Source organism: Tenrec ecaudatus, chromosome 2 (assembly GCF_050624435.1).
Source record: "Tenrec ecaudatus isolate mTenEca1 chromosome 2, mTenEca1.hap1, whole genome shotgun sequence".
NCBI classification, from domain to species: Eukaryota; Metazoa; Chordata; class Mammalia; order Afrosoricida; family Tenrecidae; genus Tenrec; species Tenrec ecaudatus.
Window position 1 is genome coordinate 96899336 of NC_134531.1, and position 19230 is coordinate 96918565.

The 19230-nt window shown below is 46.6% G+C and overlaps 1 protein-coding gene across 1 annotated transcript in view; it reads right to left on the bottom strand.

Annotated features, from left to right (window-relative positions):
* Nucleotides 1–1064: 1064 nt before the first annotated feature.
* The window catches only part of LIX1 (limb and CNS expressed 1), a 63252-nt gene continuing 45086 nt past the window's right edge, over nucleotides 1065–19230 (bottom strand). The window contains exons 4-6 of the mRNA XM_075543076.1: nucleotides 17529–17624; nucleotides 4802–4879; nucleotides 1065–1352 (exon numbers count right to left, since the gene is read on the bottom strand). Coding sequence (XP_075399191.1) covers nucleotides 1065–1352; nucleotides 4802–4879; nucleotides 17529–17624 — 462 coding nt within the window. The remainder of the gene's footprint in view (nucleotides 1353–4801; nucleotides 4880–17528; nucleotides 17625–19230) is intronic.

Sequence of the window (19230 nt, forward strand, 5' to 3'; positions counted from 1 at the left end):
TGATACCCCCATCAATTGATTGACTTGAAAGCCATTTACAAATTGAGGTTGTGATAGCCTCTCTCTACTTAAAGCTTACTGCACCTAAACACAATCATGACATTACGTTTGAGCTGTTCGTTGTCTTGAACAACAAAGATAGCTAATGATCTATCTCTCATTCCTGAGAGACTAATATAAAATGCAAGCACTATTTGTTATGCATTTATGATTCTTCAAACTGCTTGAAGCCTTAAAAATCCCTGTGATTTTTGCTGCTACAGATATGGGCCTGTGATGGTAAAAATAAGAGCAAATGTTTTCAAATGACCTATTTCTAAATGAAAAATGAACATGATTATTGTGGGTCTCCTAAAAATGGACTACTCATTCAGAGTCTTAGGTGGAATTTATCTCCATTAAGGAAAGGGGTGAATTAACAATGGTATTTGAAGTCACATTCAGTGTATGCAGTATTCTTATATGCTGAGTAGTTCAAGCTATCTGATAATACAATAATGTCCAGATAAAATCCCCACCATAGTTTTGGATTATACACAGTAGGATGTAAGACACTGTTTAATTTACAAAGTTTAGGAAGAGACTCTGACCCTTGTATGTTTTAAAAAACAACAACAATCCATACTGTTTATTTAATTCCAAGTATCATTAAAATTGCTAATAAACTTCTTCCCTCATTCCTGGCTGCTGTGCTTAAGGGGGACGCTGTTCTGGTCCATTCTTTGAAACATAAGAGTATATCATCCAGAAAGGCACCTGCCAGCCAGGCTTCAGGGTGGAGCCAAGCTTGGAAAGCATTTTCCGAATAATCCTGCCTCCATCCTTTCAGGCTGAGCTGGGGCTATGAAGTGTGATGGAAAGATCACATCAGGTGAGAGGTTGACTCAATGGCCCTGGGTAAGAGACCTACTGCTCGTTTGACTGGAATGTGTGGGGAGGATCAGTACAGCCTCAGGAAGTAAGTACGGACACTAATGCCGCCAGTGATCTCCTGCTGTGAGTTTCCTCACACTAGAGTCCAGCCTCTGCCATCCTTGGGACACCTGCGACCTGGCTAAGCCTGGCTAGTGATAGCCACACAGGGCCGTGAGGCTCAGCTGGTCGTCACTGGGCGAGGACGGGTCAGGGTCACTGTAGGTCTGCGTCAGGGCTAAGCTCAGGATTTCCTTCTTCTCTTTGTAAAAGCGCAGTTCCTGTCCTGCCTTTCTGGCTTCCTCCAACTGCCTCAGGGCTATCCGAAGCTCTTGAGAGAGGATTCCAGGCGACTCCCGCTCCTTCATGATCCAGTCCAGGGCCATGTGGCTTCGCATCTTTTCATCTAGGGAATACTGGGAGTAGTAGGAGATGACTTCCTGGGGACCAAGAGACAAAAGTCCAGAGTGTAAGCAGAGTGTAACAGAGACACCGAACTCACGACCTTCCTTGCTTCTTTCTGTACCTTCCCTCACCCAAAGACAGCAACGAACCAGCAAAAACAATGGCCGTCAAATCGATTCCTATTCACGGTGAGCCCAGGTGTGTCAGCGTAGCGCTGTGTTCCCTTGGGTCCTAAAGGGTGATTTTCAGAAGCAGAACACCGGGCCTTATTCTGAAGCTTCCTTGTGGGGGACTCAATTCCACCCTTTGATTTGGCAGCTGAGAGCATCAACTGAACGCACGTTTACAAACTGAAGCCACACCCCTTAGAAACCAAATGATGCAGGGGAGGAGATGAGCCAGTCAGGATGCAGTATAGCAACCATGAAACATACAACTTTCCTCTAGTTCTTAAATGCTTCCTCCCCCCACTAACATGATCCCAATTCTACCTTACAAATCTGCCTAGTTGGAAACACAGGGAATCCAGGGTGAATGATCCCTTTAGGACCAGTGCTGAGAGTGGCGATACCAGGAGGGTGGAGGGAGCGTAGGGTGGAAAGGGGGAACCGATTACAAGGATCTCCATATAATCTCTTCTCTTAGAGACGGACAACAGAAAAGTGGGTGAAGGGAGGGAGACATTGGACAGTGAAAGATATGGCAAAATAATAATAATTTATAAATTATCAAAGGTTTATGGGGGAAGAGGGAGGGGGGAAGAAGCGGGAAAAATGAGGAGCTAATGCCAGGGACTTACGTGGCGAACAAATGTTTTGAGAATGATGAGGTTTATACAATGGATGGGTGTATGGATTGTGATAAGAGTTGTATGAGCCCCCAATAAAATGATTAAAAAAAACCCCAAAACAAATGATGCAGGGGGCAAACTGGAAGTGGTGGATTCAAAACACCACCTCCAGGAATGATGAAATAAATAATGCTGACCAATCAAAGCTCTGACCGTCCTGGAAAATGCAAGCTTCCTGTGAAAATGCATTCCTATAACACCCGAGGTGGTGGGAAGACCACCTTTATCAGCCGTTGAACCATCTGGCTCAGCAGTGGCCTCTGGAGAAACAGAGAGGGGGAAACACTGAGGGGCTGGGCAGAATTGGTTTGCGCTACATCCCAGTGCAGAAGCCTAATAAGCAGGAAGCTTTTTTAGTCCAGGGAACCTCATGAGAAGACTTAGAAACCAGTAATCCCAACTTCCTGACTGCTGGGATGTTAGCTCACACAGTCCAAATGGCTCACAACAAGTACAGAGAGAACTTTAAAAAACGTATTCTGGAATGTAGGCATTATCGTGATTGATACAATAAAGGCACCTGTGGGGTACATGTTCTCTTTTATTTGAGCCAGTGCCTGATAATTTCCCAGTGAAACACATGAAAATACATTGCTAGAATCCTATATAAGCTTTGACGGATGCACTTTAAGAAGATTGCAGAGAGTGGATTCATTGCTTATTTTAAAGAACATATGGTATTTATTTATAACCTTAACAAATTTAAAACAATCATGGAAAAGTGTTTATAACCAACCCCACATATTTCAAGGCCTTCTATAAAAATCAAAGGAAAAGAAGAAAAGAAATCGCCAAAGCCATGTTCGGCTACTCGTTTTTTTCTTTTCCATCTCTGACATCTTCAAAGGCAGACTTTTAAAGCAAAGAACAACTACCAACTCCTGGGACTGCCATCCACAGCAAATGCCACGGCTGCCTCCCCGCTCGCTGCATTCCTCAGCAGATGGCCCTGATGTTCTCACAAATCTACGACTACCTGTCAAGGTAATTTAAAGGTGGGGGAAGGAAGACTGAGTCTGTGGAGGATTAAAACACACACACTCTGGCTCATAGCAACCTTACAGAGCAAGGTGGACCTCCCCTTTGAATTTATGAGACTGTAAATGTTTACAGGAGTAGAAAGCTTTCTCTGGCTCCCAAAGAGTGGCTGATGGTTTCGAACTGCTGACTTTGTAGTTAGCAGCTGCACTGGTAATCACGATGCCACTTAAAAAAAAAATCCTTTTATGGGAGGATCTTACAACTCCTATCACAATCCATACATACATCCATTGTGTCAAGCACATTTGTATATTTGCTGCCATCATCATTCTCAAAACATTTGCTTTCTACTTGAGCCCTTGGCATCAGTTCCTCATTTTCCCCTCCTTCCCTGCCTCCATCATACCTTTGATAATTTTTTATTATTTGATAAATTATTATTATTTTTTCATGTCTTACATTGACCAATGTCTCCTTTCACCCACTTTTCTGTTGTCTGTCCCCCAGAGTGGGGGTTATATGTAGATCATTGTGATAGGTTCCCACTTTCTCCCCCACCTTTCTCTTACCCCTTGATAATTTATAAATTATTATTATTTTGTCATGTCTTACACTGTCTGATGTATCCCTTCACCCACTTTTCTGTTGTCCCTCCCCCAGGGAGGAGGTTATATGTAGATCCTTGTAATCGGTTTCCCCTTTCTACCCCACATTCCCTCCACCCTCCGAGGGGTTCATCTGTCCTGGATTCCCTGTGTTTCCAGATCTTATCTGTACCAGTGTACATACATCCTCTGGTCTAGCGGGATTTGTAAGGTAGAATTGGGATCATGATAGTTGGGGTGGGGCGGGGAGGAAGCATTAAAAAACTAGAGGAAAGTTGTATGTTTCATTATTGCTATACTGCACCCTGACTGGCTCGTCTCCTCCCCGAGACCCTTCTGTAAGGGGATGTCCAGTTGCCTGCACATGGGCTTTGGGTCCCTACTCAGCACTCCTCATTCACAATGATATGATTTTTTTTGTTGTTCTTTGATTCCTGATACCTGATCCCATTGACACCTCATGGTCACACAGGCTGGTGTGCTTCTTCCATGTGGGCTTTGTTGCTTCTCAGCTAGATGGCTGCTCATTTATCTTCAAGCCTTCAAGACTCCAGATGCTATATCTTTTGATAGCCAAGCACCATCAGCTTTCTTCACCATATTTGCTTATGCACCGATTTGTCTTCAGCCATCGTGTTGGGAAGGTAAGCATCATGGAATGCCAGTTTAATAGAACAAAGTGTTCTTGCATTGAGGGAGTACTTGAGTGGAGGCCCAATGCCCATCTGCTACCTTAATACTAAACCTATAAATATATGCAATAGGTCTATTTCCCCATGGTCATATGTAAGTATATTTGCATATGTACATGCCTGTATTTAGATGTCTGAATCAGCCAGATGCCCTGTCAAAATCCTCCTTACGGTGTGTATAAGACCCGACCCAGCTTCAACGGATGTATATCTATTTTCCATAGTGCCCTCTACTCAGACTCAATCAGTAAGTGATCAAATTTAAACAGGAAAAAAGGCCGGCTGCAGGCGGCGCTCACAGAGACTGAGTCGCCGGCAGCACACCCTTCATGCGAACCTGCGCGGGGCATTCTCACCTGCCGGGAGCACTTCGTTTCACGCAGGGCCTTCAGGCTCCCGTTCCAGTGCAAGAGCTGGAAAATGGTCATCAGCTCCTGCAAAACCAAACACCTGTCATTGTCTCGAAAGCAACAATGTGACGCAAAGACTGTCCGGGAGAAATGAGGAGGGTGAAGCGCTGATCCTCAGATCTCCCTGGGAAACAGAATATGACTATTGTCAGACACTCTAGAACTTTTTAAAGTCTGGCGTTTCCAGGCTTCTGGAGCATTCTCCCTCCCTTCCCTGCTGTATTTGCATTTGCGCGATAAAATGGCGACATCTGGACTTCTCTTGCGTTAAAACTCACTGTCATTGAATCAATTCTGACTCATAGCGACCCTGTAGGACATGGCAGCAGTGCTCCTGTGGGGTTCTAAGACTATGTCTGTCAGGGGGTGGAAAGCCTCACCTTTCTCTCTAGGAGAAGTTGGTGGTTTACAACTACTGACCTTGGAGGTAGCCGCCAGTGCCCAGCCACTGTGCCACGAGGGCTCCTCTGACACTAGAATCAGGTCAATAAGGACTGTGTGCCCCTCTTACAACTGACATACAAATTCGCCTGGAAAACACAGGGACAGGCTTCACGTGGCACCCAAAGGTGGCCTGTAATTAACTTTCTAGTCATAAAAACAATTGCAAACCCTTAACTTTTGGATAACTTTCCTATGCACACTCCAAAAATCTGGCTGCTATTTCATTAACTGTCCCGACGTCTCATGGATCAGAAAAATATCAATGATTATGAAACACTTAATGACTGCAAGCCCAGACATCTTCCTATTACTTGGTAGTATTTCCAACGAGAAGATTGCCAGTAAATTAGACTGCGTTGTCTCGTGTCAAAAGCTGCCAGTAGAATCTAATGCTTTCTTCTTTTCTTCTGAGGTCCAGTTGGGGATGTCTGCCTCAGTTTCCCTGTATAATATGCTCTCCAAGGGCTCACAGAAGCCTCCGTAAAAGCAAAAGCACTGGTTTCCATGAACTCAGATACAGTAAGAATACGGGCTGATCTCCCCCGCTCCCTCTACCCCGCCCCCCAATGTGGAGACCCAGTACCTTCTCCTAGGGTCTCATTTCCTGTCTCCACCACTTCTTCCTATCCCCATCCAGAATCTCACTGCCACATCCACAGGATGCTTTGGGAGCCTGGCACTGGTTTGCTTCACAAACCAAATGCTCTTCTCACTCGGGACTTCTCTATCTGTCCCCCTGGCAGAGGGAGGGAATTTGTTCTGCTGCCCACGTCACATTCTGAGTCCGGGCAACCCCGTGCTCAGCAGCGTAGGACATCATCCCATGGGGGTTTGTGGCTGCAAGCTTCCCGAAGCATATCACTCAGTTTTCCTTCTGGGCTGAAACCACCAATCATTCTGTTAGCATTCCAGCATTTCACCATTTGGGCCACCTAGGGACTTCCACCAGATTGGTGGTGGTGGTGGTTGAGTTGGTTCTGACACATAGTGACCCTGTATATCTATGTCAGACCCAAACCCTGCCCAGTCCTGCACCATCCTCAGATTGTTATGTTTGGGTCTGTTGCTGACAGCCTATGTCAACCCATCTTGTGGAAGGCCTTCCTCTTTTTCGCTGCCCCTCCACTTTAGCTCTTCCAAAGACTGGTCTCTCCTGATAGCCTGTCCAAAGCATGTGACACAAAAATTTTCTACCCCTGCACTACATGTGACTCACCCCGTACTTTGCACTGATTAGCCTGAGTAGGGAGGGTCTTACTCTACTGATGTGGAAGCAGTTTCTCAATGTGTGAGAGCAGGGCAGATGTTTGCAAATAAGAACTGGCTTTTAGTTTCTTGTTTTATGTTAAGAATGCATTTGAATTTTGTGTTCCATTTTTTAAAGTAGGAAAAAGAACAAAATACTATGATTCCCATTTCTTTACCTGATTCTCCCCAGTAAAATTGACAACCTTAGAAGATAAGGCCGGGTTTATTCTGTGGCTTTCCATAATCCCCCTGGGCCTTTCCCTCGACGCATGTAGTCCAGTGTGAGAAACAGCGTATCTGAAGCAATGCTCATTCCTTAAGAAGCCTCACTGCATTGACTCCGTTTTGACTCATACTGACCCAAATCACAGCTGCTTCTTTGCTTTTTGAATCTGTACATCTCTGCAGGGGCAGAAAGTCTCCTCTTTCTCCTGCTCGGGGGCTGGTGGGTTTGAACAGTTGCCCTGTGTCAGCAACCCAACCTGTAACTCACGACTCCACCAGAGACAAGGATGACACAGAGAGAGGGGAGAGAGGGAGAAAGAGAGATTCCCACTCCTGGATCCTCTTGATTCCATCCACTCACAAGTGTTGTCTTAGAAACACACACTTCTTCTCCAACATCTTCTCAGCTCTCCTTCCTATAAACTGCTACCACGTCGCAGATAAACGTCCGTCATTCTCACCGACAACACCCCTGAGACTTGGTTATCTTTGTTTGCGGTCCAGTCGATTCCGACTTGTGACCACACCGTGTGCTGAACGGAACTGATTCACAGTTGGCTCAGGCCCGTCATCATTCAGAACAGATCATCAGGCCGTCCAGGTAGTCTCCCAAGGCCCCTCTGGGTGGATTCGAACCACCAACCTTCCATTTAGCAACTAACTGCTTAACTACTGTGCAATACAGGGACTCCTCCTTAAGTCCTCCGGACCCACAATTCTGGTGAGAAGAGACCAGAAACCTTTCTCACATTTCTCAACACTTTGCCTCTCTCAGAACCTTCCCAGAGAGATGTGCCTCAAGGGGATGCCATCTTCCTCTGCTCTGGATTGCCTGGATTTCTGCTTCGTCACCAGGCAGTTTTCTGCTGCTGCATCGGTTTTGTTCTTGGTTCAAAGCTCCCTAGGGAAGATCACTTTCTTTCTACCTTGGTGTTTTAGTTCTTGGTCAAGTTTTTCTCCTTCTCCAGAGAAACAGTAAGCTCTCCTCACCAACATTAGCATCCACGGGACTTTGAATGTGCTTCACCAGCACCACCATGCAAAGGCATTGATTCTTCTCCGGGCTCCGGAGTCAAGGTCCCATTGTCACACGGATCTGAGGCCACTGAGCACACCATGGTCAGGTGCCCCTTGCTCCTAAAGTAACATCCTCGCTTTCAACACGTTAAAGAGGTCTTGTGCAGCAGATTTGCTATCCAGAAGCCTGGAAAGTTTCTGTCTGTACTGAGAAACCACGTTGGCCTGAGGGGCTGGGCGAGGGCGAGGGTGAGCGATGTGCACTTGCCCCGGGGCCACGGATAAGCTGTGTGACGCAAGACAGACAGACAGGACGCTGTCTTTCATTTGACACCCTGTTTTCAACATGTTAAGGATCCCTAAGGTTTTTTCTTTTTCGGTATGTTGTCCATTATTTTTTATTTAGGAAGCCTGGCTGGGTACAGTTAAGCACCCAGCTGCTAAGGGCCAGGTTGGCGGTGAGGACTCACCAAGCAGCAGTTTGGGTGACAGGCACGCTGGTCTACTCCTGGAAAGACCAGCCGCCCACACCAAACCTGTCGCCCTAGAGTTGATTCTGACTGATATAGAGTGATGCTGTGGGCCAGAGGAGAATTGTCCCATTGCATTCCCAAGGTAGCGTCCTTGGGGGAGCAGACTGCCTCATCTCTTTCCTGGGGAGCCGCGGGTGCGTTCAAAGCACCGACCTTTCAGTTAACGGCAGGGCGCTTAATCACTGCGTCACCAAGGACCCTCCAGGAGAATTTACAGCCTAAAAAACTCTCTGGGCCAGTTCTACGCTGTGACACGAGAGTCACTAGCATCAAAATCGACTTGGGGACACTTAGCAATAACAATTTCGATTTTTTAAAATATTGCATTAAAATCCAGTTTCTCTTGATGACTGGGTATTTGGGTGTCCTGTTAAATTTCTCATGGTAAGTTGAGTGTCTCACTCAGCTCACTCTAGGCCTGGCCCGGCTCCTGCTCTGTTTCAGCGCCAGGCCGGAATCATGGGCGTTCATTCTGTGCCGGCACACAGCCGGCCCCAGCTAGATTAGTGCTTTGCTCTCGCTCTCTTGATATCCCTTGATGTGCTTTATTTTGTTTTTACAAGGGCTCTGCAGTTTCCTAGTGCACCGAGCTCCAAAAATTACGTAGTTGTTCCTGGTCGGCCAAATATGCACAGCGCTTCACTGCAGAGCGATGTCTGGGAGGCTGCCCTGGCCCTGTGCTTCCTCAGAACCAAGAAAAACAAGCAGTGTAAATTGAGAACTTGAAAAACAGGTGGGCACCGTCTCCCCACCCAAGAGGATGGATTGAAGAGGAAATTTGTTTATGGGATGAGGTTTTAAAAGGCGACCTGGAGTATTTAACAAAGATGGAAATGAACAGCTCACCCCTGAATCACATTAGGCTTTAGAAGAAATATTTTAACCAACTCCAGTCAAAGGAGGCCTTGAATCTGACCTTGACTCAACTTGGTGAGTAGTGCTGCCCCCATGCCCCCTCCTGACTCCATGTGGATTTCTCTGGGGCAAGGCTACTTCAAAACAGGCTTCCCAGCCTGCCTCACACGACGGGAAGGTAGGTAGAGGACTATCAGGTTTCCTTCTGGGCCTGGCTGGGTAACAACCCCTTCCCCAACCTGCAGGCAGTCAGGGGGCACCCACTTTGTTTTTATGTCCTACAGCGTCATCCGTAGCCAGATACAAACCCACATCTATTACTACCAGGGGAAACGAATTGCTGAGCCAGCCACAGAAAGGGCCCGGGTCAGCGGTCAATTCCCGTCATGTGCAGACACAAGCAGATGGGTTTAAGCCAGGCCACAAAGACTGCTGGGGCCCAGCAGGCAACCTACAGCTAGCGGAAGAAAGAAAGATGGGCCCCATCGCTCCCCCCTGCCCCCCTGGGTTGCCTGTGTTCCTACTGGGGGGAGGGGGGCATTTCCCTACCCTCATGTCTACTCTCCCTTTGTCCCTACTCCACACCCCTCCCGCGTTCCTGCCCCTAGCCTTTTTTTTTTTTTTTGAGAATTTATGAAGCTTTCCCTTGAGTTTTTTGTTTTCTTTTGGTTGAGAATTTATGAAGCTTTCCCACGGTATGATTCAAATTATTATTTCACACAGACCACACAGAAAATCCATAGCAAGGCAATTAAAGTATTACTAAAAGGAGGTTGAGTAGAGCCTTTCATAGTACTTGGAAGGAATTTTAAGAATTTTTCTTCCTTTTTTTAAATCTCACCTTCTGCATCTCTGGCAGACACTCAATCACTTTCAAAACCATTCTTAGTTTTCTGTAAATAGCTACTAAATCACACAGAAGCTACTGTATACAGAGGCAGGAAAAACTTCATCTATATTAAAAGAAGTAAAACGGTGTGTGCTTTTTTTCTTCAGTTGTTATTACTAGACAGATACTTATAAACTTTATTTTTTAACTGCCCATTTAAACTTACTTCTCGGATTCAAACATACGAGTAACTTTCATTAACCGATGCTTTTCCTATCTTACTTAGATGTTCTCTTATTGTGCTTTTGTTAGGTAGGCTAGCTAGGGCTGGGGGATGCATGCCCAGAGGGCCAAGCTATGGAAACAAAGGAGTGGCGCACTGCACATGCTCAGAGGTTTAGGTTTCCCGCCCTTAGGCATGGGTGGGCGCTGAACCTGGATTGGCCCACATAGGCCAGGTGAATTCAATTCAGCCAATGGGGTTGATCAGGGGTCGTCCACCACGCCTCCCCGTGGAATCCTTGAAAAGGCAGGAGCCCAGAGTTGAGCGCCACTTTTTGTGTGACACCGGGCAGTTTCCAGCCAGGCTACATGGTTGGGAGGAGTCCTATGGCTGCCGTGTAAAACCTGATACTTCTTCTAACTCTCATAAAACTCACTTGGATCACAAACCAGGCTTCTGCGTGAATTCTCTCTCGCGTGGAGCCAAGGATCGAGGTATAGATCTAGCTCCAGAGAGATCTAACATAAGTAGTGCTCCGTGACTCGGATATATAAAGTAAGCTGGCGCCAGGAGCGGGCCCTCCCATCCTGGTCTCACTGGTTTCGGGCACCTTCTGGACTCTTTTCACCTCACCACCCTCGGGAGAGGGCGCGTAGCTGGAAAGGAAGCCAGGCTGAACTGCTCCGGTAACATTTGGGAGGTGGATGGCTCCCCGAAGCGACTCATGGGGACACTCGTAATGTACCGCCCAGCCCCATCCTTTTGTGTCTGTCTTCTTGCCTATTCTTGCTGGTGTTCGGGATTTTACGTCTGTCTCTCTGTGCCTGCCTTCCCGGGAGCTTGCGTGCCTTTACCAGGCTGCAAAAGTGCTACACTTGCGGGAGACTGGGTCATTGGGCTAGGAACTGCCCTGACCCCAAGCCTCTTTGCATCTCGATGGCCTGTTTTGCGCTCTTGGCAGCGGGATGGCTGGGTGCGCCCGCGCTAACTCTGTTGGTTCCTGCAGGGCTCTGTCTCCAGTGGCTGGCCCCATGCGGCTTTCCTCTAGGCCGCTAGCTGTGGCCGCCTGTTCAGGACCACGTGAGTCATCTCGCCCTGGCAGCATGGCACCACCTGGTGTCCACCATTTTGGCTACGGGTCAACGGAGCACGTGACCCTGCCAAGATGGCGCCCGCTACTCCAACCGCGCGGAGGGGTGGGGCCTGGGTAACTAGCCCCGCCTCTCGTTCCGGGAGTCGAATGTTTCCCTTTTCTCTCCATTCCCTTTAGCTTTCTCCTGGGTTTTCAAACAAGCTGCCTCAGTGTTCTACCAGTGGGGTTTGTTCCTTGCTACCGGTTGGCCTTCCGTTGCCCAGGCCTAGGCCAAACGCATTCGGAAGCCCAGCCCGAGTAACGGTTAACTTTTGCCTTCCAGTGACGCTGCCTCGGATACTTTCTGGGACAGCTCTTAATACAGCTCTGTCGCCAGGATGTTCCAGCCAGAAATTCTGATTCTTTAAACGTTCCCCGAGCTGCCAAATAGACATCCCTTCCCTTCTGAGATTTGAGAGTTTGCCCCTGCCGGCAGGCGTCTTTGAAGGCCGTGGAGCCACGCCATACAGTGGCTCTCCTAGCTTGTGTTCTAGAAAATGTTCTGCCCAAAATGTTGGCTGCAGCGACTGGTCTTCAACCCCTCCCTCAGGCGGGGGCACCTGCCTGAGGCCTCAGATTCATGGCACCCCAGAGGTGAGCACTGAATCTGCAGTTATTGACCTTGAGGCATCAAGCTCTCAATCGCCTCCTTGTTTTGTGTTGTCTAGATGGGACTCACCAGCTTGATACCCAGGAATTGTCCCATCGGATGGATCCTATCCCATTGGGATAGATTTGATCCGGAAAGGCTGGACAAACAGAAGCTGATTACGCTTTGCAATTCTATTTGGCCACAGTATGTTTTAGAGAAAGGAGAATCATGGCCAGCCAATGGTTTCTCAGACCTTTGGACCAGGTACCAAGTGCTACATTTGCCGGAGACTGGGTCATTGGACTAGGAACTGCCCTAGCCGGAACAAGTCTCCTTGGACGCCATGTGTCCATTGCAAGCAGGCTAGCCACTGGGCTGGCCTCTGTCCTAAGGCCCAAAACCTGGAGGGGAGGCGCCCACAAGCCAATGTGCAGCTGATAACGGAGGAGGAGGATTGAAGGCGCCCAGTCCGGATGGCCCAGCAGCAAGAGATAGCTGTTACTGGTCTGGAACCTAGGCTTCCTAGTGATCCCTGAATGTCCAGCTCCTTTCCTTGGCCGAGACATACTGTCTGAGCTGCACACCTTCACAGTCATCGGGCTTCATCTTCATCTCTCTACAGCTTTCCACTTGCTCCTCACAGTGAAGGAGCCTCAGATTCCCCCCACAGGAACCATGGGAACAGGCCATAACTCCTGAAGTTTGGGACGCAAAAGTCCCTGGCAAAGCTAAGTATGCTACCCCTGTAAAGATTTTCCTCAAAGATCCTACCCAGTTTCCCCATCAGCGACAATATCCCTTGAAACCTGAACCTCTGAGCATGTGCAGTGCACCACTCCTTTGTGTCCATAGCTTGGCCCTCTGGATATGCATACCCCAAGCCCAACGCTAGCCGACCTAGCATTTTATCCAGACATACTAATTTACATGTGTGGGAAATGGCCACCTCGTAATTAAGTAGAAGCTGTTAAAGTGGACAAGATTATAAAAACAAAACAGGGAAAAGGCAAGGGTTAATTCAAAGAAGTGAAAACCACAGAGCATTGCGGTATTTCTGTGAAGTTTCCACCTGAGCAGAGAAAATTGTTAGCTAGCCCCCTCCCATTAAATACATGGATTACATTCACTCTGTTCCATAAATAAGAGGCGCTCAAATAGTTGCTGGGGAAAGCCATCCTTAACCTCATGCACACCGTACTCTAAGCAACCTCTCCCCAACCCAGCTTGCATTCAAACTTCAGAAGTTCATGATCCACTTCTAACTATCATTTCAAGTTGCAGAAAGTAGAAATGAATCTTTCTCTCTCCCTTTCAACTTTACAGGAGCTGTTGAGAAATCTATGGCAGAATTTGTAACACAGAAACAAAACAAGCAGTCTTTTGAGAGAAGGAGGAACTAATGTCAACGAAGCTCTTCCTTGGGGGAGAGCCGGGGGGTGGTGGCACTATGTTAGATGCTTTATGACTGTTATTTTAACATATGTCTCACAGAAACCAACAACGTATCCACCTGTTTGGTGTTGTTTAGGGGCAACTTTGCACAGAAAGACGGGTGAAATGATACAGGGTCCTGAGAGAGTGTTCTCTACTTATTTCTCAGACTTATAGCCTTTACTCTTTGTATGGTCATTTGGAAAGGAGTCTAGGCTGCTAACCGAAAAGTAGGTGGTTTGACCTCCAGTCTCCTCAAAGGGAGAAAGATGTGTTGCTCTGCTTTCATAAGGATTATAGAGAGCCAAGAAATCCCTTGGGGGAATTCCACTCTAACATGCGGGCTTGCTGTGAGTCCGAATTGGCTAGGGGGCAATAGGTTTTAGGTGTGTGGCAATTTGGCATTTGGATACTACTTGAAAGGTTAGCAGTTCAACCTACACAAGTTCAATGTCTTGGGAGAAAGAACCGGCAATTTTTTTCTATAAAAATTACAGCCAAGAAAATCCTACAGGGCAATTCTACTCTGTCATACAGGTTTGCAATGACTCAGAATTAACTATGTAGTTGGTGTTAAACAATCCAAACCAAACCCATTACCATTTGCAACTCATGGTAAACCTATATATAGGGTATCGTGCATCTGGCTTATCGGAGTTGAAGGCTGTAATCAGCACAGAATCAAATGGTTACATCTTTCTTCCATGGAGTGGCTGGTGGACTCAAACCTCTGACCTTTAGGTTAGCAGCTAAGCACTTAGTCACTACACCAAGGGTTCTTCTGGCTGAGCTGAAGAAAACAAAAAAAAACCTCATTGTCATAGAGTCAATTCCCACACAGAGTAGAAATGCACCTGTGGGTTTCTGGGGCGATAAGACTAGAAAGTCTCACCTTTCTCCCTTGGAGGGACTGGTAGTTTTGAACTGCTGACCTTGCAGTTAGTAGCACTACTCTATACCACCAGGGCTGTATATCCAATAATTCACGCAAACACAAATCCAGGTGATGCGGTGGAGGTAGTTCGTGCATGTGATTGACTGACCTGTACAGTCCATTGACTTCGGTCAAGGAGATGGCTCTGCACAATCTGGGGAGGCCTCATCCAGTCTCGAAGGCTTAAAGACTAAAACTGAGGCGGCCTTTCGATGTAAGAAACCAGCCCTGAAGACTGCAACCTAAAACCCTGCCTGAGTTTTCAACTTGCTGGGCTGCCCTGCAAATTTCAGACTCGCCATGCCTCAAAACGGTATAAGCCAGTGGTCCTCAACCTTCCTAATGCCGGGACCCTTTCATACAGTTCCTCATGTTGTGGTGACCCCCAACCATAACATTATTTTCCTTGCTACTTCATCACTGTAATTTTACTACTGTTTGGAATCAGGCGACCCCTGTGAAAGGGTCTTTCGACCCCAAAGGGGTCGCGACCCATAGGTTGAGAACCGGTGAGAGGCCATGATCTAAACCTCTACCTGTGTATCTCCTACAGGTTACACAGCGTATCTCCGACGGTCTCACTGGAGAGACCTGCCTAATGCTGTCTGCTTCAGAAAAGCAAAGATGGCGCCTTGTTTGGCTGTTGTGTCAGGCGACTGAGCCATGCTGCTGTTGGCTTGACTTGGCTGTTGTTACTGGATGCTATGGAGTCGGCTCTGATGTCGAGTAACCCTGTGACACACAGAAGGGCACACTGCCTGCCCTGTTCTCTGGACCCCGGTGCTTGTTATGCCCGAGCCCACTGCAGCCGCCAATGTGTCAATCTCTGCGGGTGAAAAACTTCCTGTTTCTCTGACCCCTGACTTTACCAAGTGTAGTGTCCTTCTCCGTGGACTGATCTCTTCTGATCACGTGCCCAAAGAATAGGAGACAAAGATTCCCCACCTATGCTTCTAAGGACCATAGCATTTGTTTTTCTTCTAATATAATTTTGTTTGTTCTTTTGCCAATTCATGGCAATTTTGATATTTTTTGCCAACACCATCATTCAAAGGCATTAATTTTTCTACTCGAAACCACAGCAAAACCCTCAGTTCAGTGCCATCGAATTGCTTCTGACCCCTAGCAGCTCGTCGGACAGAGTAGACCTGCCCCTGTGGGCTTACACGGCTATAAAGCTGTAAGGGAGCAGACAACCTCATCTCTTTCCCATGGAGCATTTGCTCGGTTCAAACTCCTGAACCTGTGGCTAGCAAGCCAATGCAAAATCCACTACCCACCTGAGCTTCCTTTCTTCTAGAATTTTCTTTATTCATTTTCCAGCTTTCACAAGCACCCAAGGCTTAGGAGGTTGTTAGGGCTTCCAAGGTAGTTCCCACACAAAGTGACCCTAAGTACAACAGAACAAAACACTGCCTGGCCCTGCGCCATCCTCACGATTGCTTCTATGTTTCGATCCATGGCGGCCGCCACTTGGTTATTCTGTCCTGTTGAGGGTCTTCCCTTTATTTTGCTGTCCTTCCCTTTTACTGTCCTTTTCCAGAGACTGGTGTCTCCTAATTACATGCCTAAAATATGTGATGTGATATAAAGTCTCATCATCTGTGTTTCTAAAGGAGTGTTCTGGATGTATTTCAAGACAGGTGTATTTTTGTTAGTTTGGCAGTCAATAGTCTTTGCCAGCACATAATTCAAATGCACCACTTCTTCTGTGGTCTTCCTTATTTAATGTCAAATTTTCACATGCATATGAGGCGATTGAAAATACCATGGTTTGGGTCAGGTGCACTCTAGTACTCAAAGTGACATTCTTGATCTTCAACACTTTAAAGAGCTCTTGTTATGGGTGCTATAGCAAAGTGTGGTGAAGAAATTAGATGGTGCCCCGCTATCTGATAACGTAGTATCTGAGGTCTTAAAGGCTTCTTTTCAAACAAGTAGCCATCTACATGAGAGGTCAACTAAGTCCACATGGAAGCAGCACACCAGCATCAGTCACTGAAGATTGTAAATCATATCATCAGAAGGTGAAGGAGGGATTGGGATCAGAGATTAAATTGTGAGACTCCAGTTTGCAGAAGGTTATGGGTGAGAGTAGGAGCCCAAGATACATTTGTGGGAACAACATAGGAAATAAGCCTCCGGGATTTCCCTCTACCACCATTGAGGAATGGCAGGAAAGTGGTTGCTAAACAGTGCAATGGAGAGATGAGTGTAGGTCAGAGGGGTCAAGCTGACCTGAACAGTTGAAACTTGGTCAGTTGATCCCCACTCTGATGCGCGCTGGACCTTGTCTGGTTTTCAACATTTTCTGTATTTGGTTTTTGTTGTTCATATTAGGCTTATTTCAGATGTGTTATGTCACTGGGGGTCACCTTCTTGATGTTGTGTTATGTGTTTTTCTGTGTTTTGGTAGATGAAACCCAGGATTGACGAACCTATAGGGACAGCAAGTACAATAAGGGTTTCCAGTGGTGGTGGCACAGTTAAAAGGACTCTTTGCCAATGTCAAGGAGTCCAGGAAGAAAAGAATGTTTGGAAACCAATTGTGGTAGCAATTGTACAATACTTCTTGATGTGATTGCACTATTGAATTATATATGTATTAACTCCCAATTTTATATATATATATATATATATATATATATATTAAAGAAGAGATATTGTGCCTCAGATGTAAGTAGATGCAATGTAATCCACCCTATCCATCCATATGACTTCTTGGCTGCTGCTTCCATGAACATTGATCATGGATGTAAGCAAGATGAAATCCTTGACAACTTGCATCTTTTCTCCATTTACCGTGATGCTGCCTACTGGTCCAGGTGTGAGGATTTGGGTTTTCTTTCTTTGAGCTGTCACCCATACAGAAGGCTGCAATCTTTGATCTTCATCAGCAAGAGCTTCAAGTCCTCCTCTCTTTAAGCAAGCAAGGTTGTGTCGTCTACATAGCAAAGGTTGTTCATACACCTTCCTCCAGTCCTGATGCCACATTTTCCCCCCTAGAGTCCAGGTTCTAAGATTATTGCTCAGCACACAGATTGAACAAGGATGAAGTTAAGAGCATTAAATTAAAATAACCAGAGTGCTCAGGATCAAAAGGGAAACAAGTAGATTGTTAAGAGAATTGACATTCACAATAAGAGTGACTATTTCTCTCAGGTTTCTGGTTTGGATGATTGAATGACTATGTGGCGGAGGGTCAAATACCTGAAATTCCAGCATGGTCTTCCCCATATTGGACTCCAGCATGTAATGATAAGCCCCAATGCTGGTGCTGGGGTCGTCAGCATCATCTAAGGAGCCCTTGGAAAGACAAGCAGAAAAGAAAACGTTACTGATTTTCTGCCCCTTCTTGGGCAGTCATGAGTTCATTCTGTGGCTACACAGTGAATTTTCTAACTGTCCTAACCTTTCACAGAGTCACTCGGCATCCAGGTCTCTAGCTGATTTTAAATACAGTTCTGAATCTCACCTTGGCTCCAAGAAGTGGTTATAATGGATCTGAATCTAGCATTTGATTAGAACGCTAACAATGTCTATATATCTGCTGAAAGAACATTTATTCCAAAGTTGTTGTTAGCGGTTGTCAAATAGGATCCTGACTCAGGGTGACCTCAAACCCAAGGACACATGGCCTTTGACCTCCTGTGATTGGCTGACCTTTGTGCTCCACAGGGTTTGCATTGGTTGATTTTCTGAACTAGAGCATCAGGCCCCTCTTTCTTACAACTCCATCTTAGTCTGGCACATCCATTAAAACCTGTGTGGCATCACAACAGCACACAAGCCCCGCTGGCAGGCCAGGGGTAATTGTGCGCGATGCACAGGAAGCCCGTATCGTTGGACATGCTTTTCTTGGCGGACATGAACATTTACGTGGTTGCCCTTCGGCACTGCCTTCACTGGTTATTGAAATCATGAGACTTGCTCTGATGATAACCAGACAAGGTCATTGACATGGGCAGAAGTCTCTGTATGGACCATTCATATTTTATTTCTATGATTCTAAATGAGAGCCTTTTATCATATGCTCTTGTTCGACCTGGAGACATGTGTCTTGGTTTATATTTTTTCACTCCTGGACCGCTTAATCTTTAGGTTACAAGGTAGGTTGGAGGCAGAGCTGGTTTTAAAAAAGAAAGGAAGAAAGAAAAAGCTAAATGGAGCTTTGAGCAGCATTTGGGCCAATTGGCTCGAGCTGGCTGTTCCACATCCCGTGGCCTTGGATTCCCGGAAGGCGGGCCACGGCTGCTTTGTGAGGCCAAGCAAACAACTGCCACCGCGTCAGAAAGCAGCAATAACATTAACACACTGCTGCTGACATATTTACGTTGGCTTTTCCAACAGCCCAGAGGAGAGCCATCGAAAAGGATGAAAGCCACATAGATTTTCTTTCTTTAGAAAATTTCCATGCAAGAAAGATAAATCACATTTACATGGAGGGTCCCTCCCTGCTCCTGAGTAACCTCCACCCCTATATAAATCAAGCTTCATTTCCCTCACTTCTGTTCCTCAGAGGTCTTTGAAATGTATTGGGCTGGCAAATGAAAGCATCCTTCCTCCTCCAGGCACATAGTCAATAGAGTTGCCCGCTGACAACTCCTTGCCTGGCCGACCCCTCTCCTCATTCCTTACCCATTCCCTTGTCTCTCCCCTAAGTGATAAAAGCATTGATGAGGGGAAAGGAACAGGGGTCATTGCTGGTCTGATTGTACCCCCTTTTTCATCATCAGTTTCTTCAATTCCACTAGTGGTTACTCTTTGGGCTATGAACTGCAGTCAGCAGTTCAAAATCCTCAGCTGCTCCTTAGGAGAAAGACGGGCTTTCTACTCCTATGAAGAGTTGAGAGTCTCTGAAACTCACAGAGCAGTTCAACCTTGTCCTACAGGGTTGCTATTAGTCAGCATC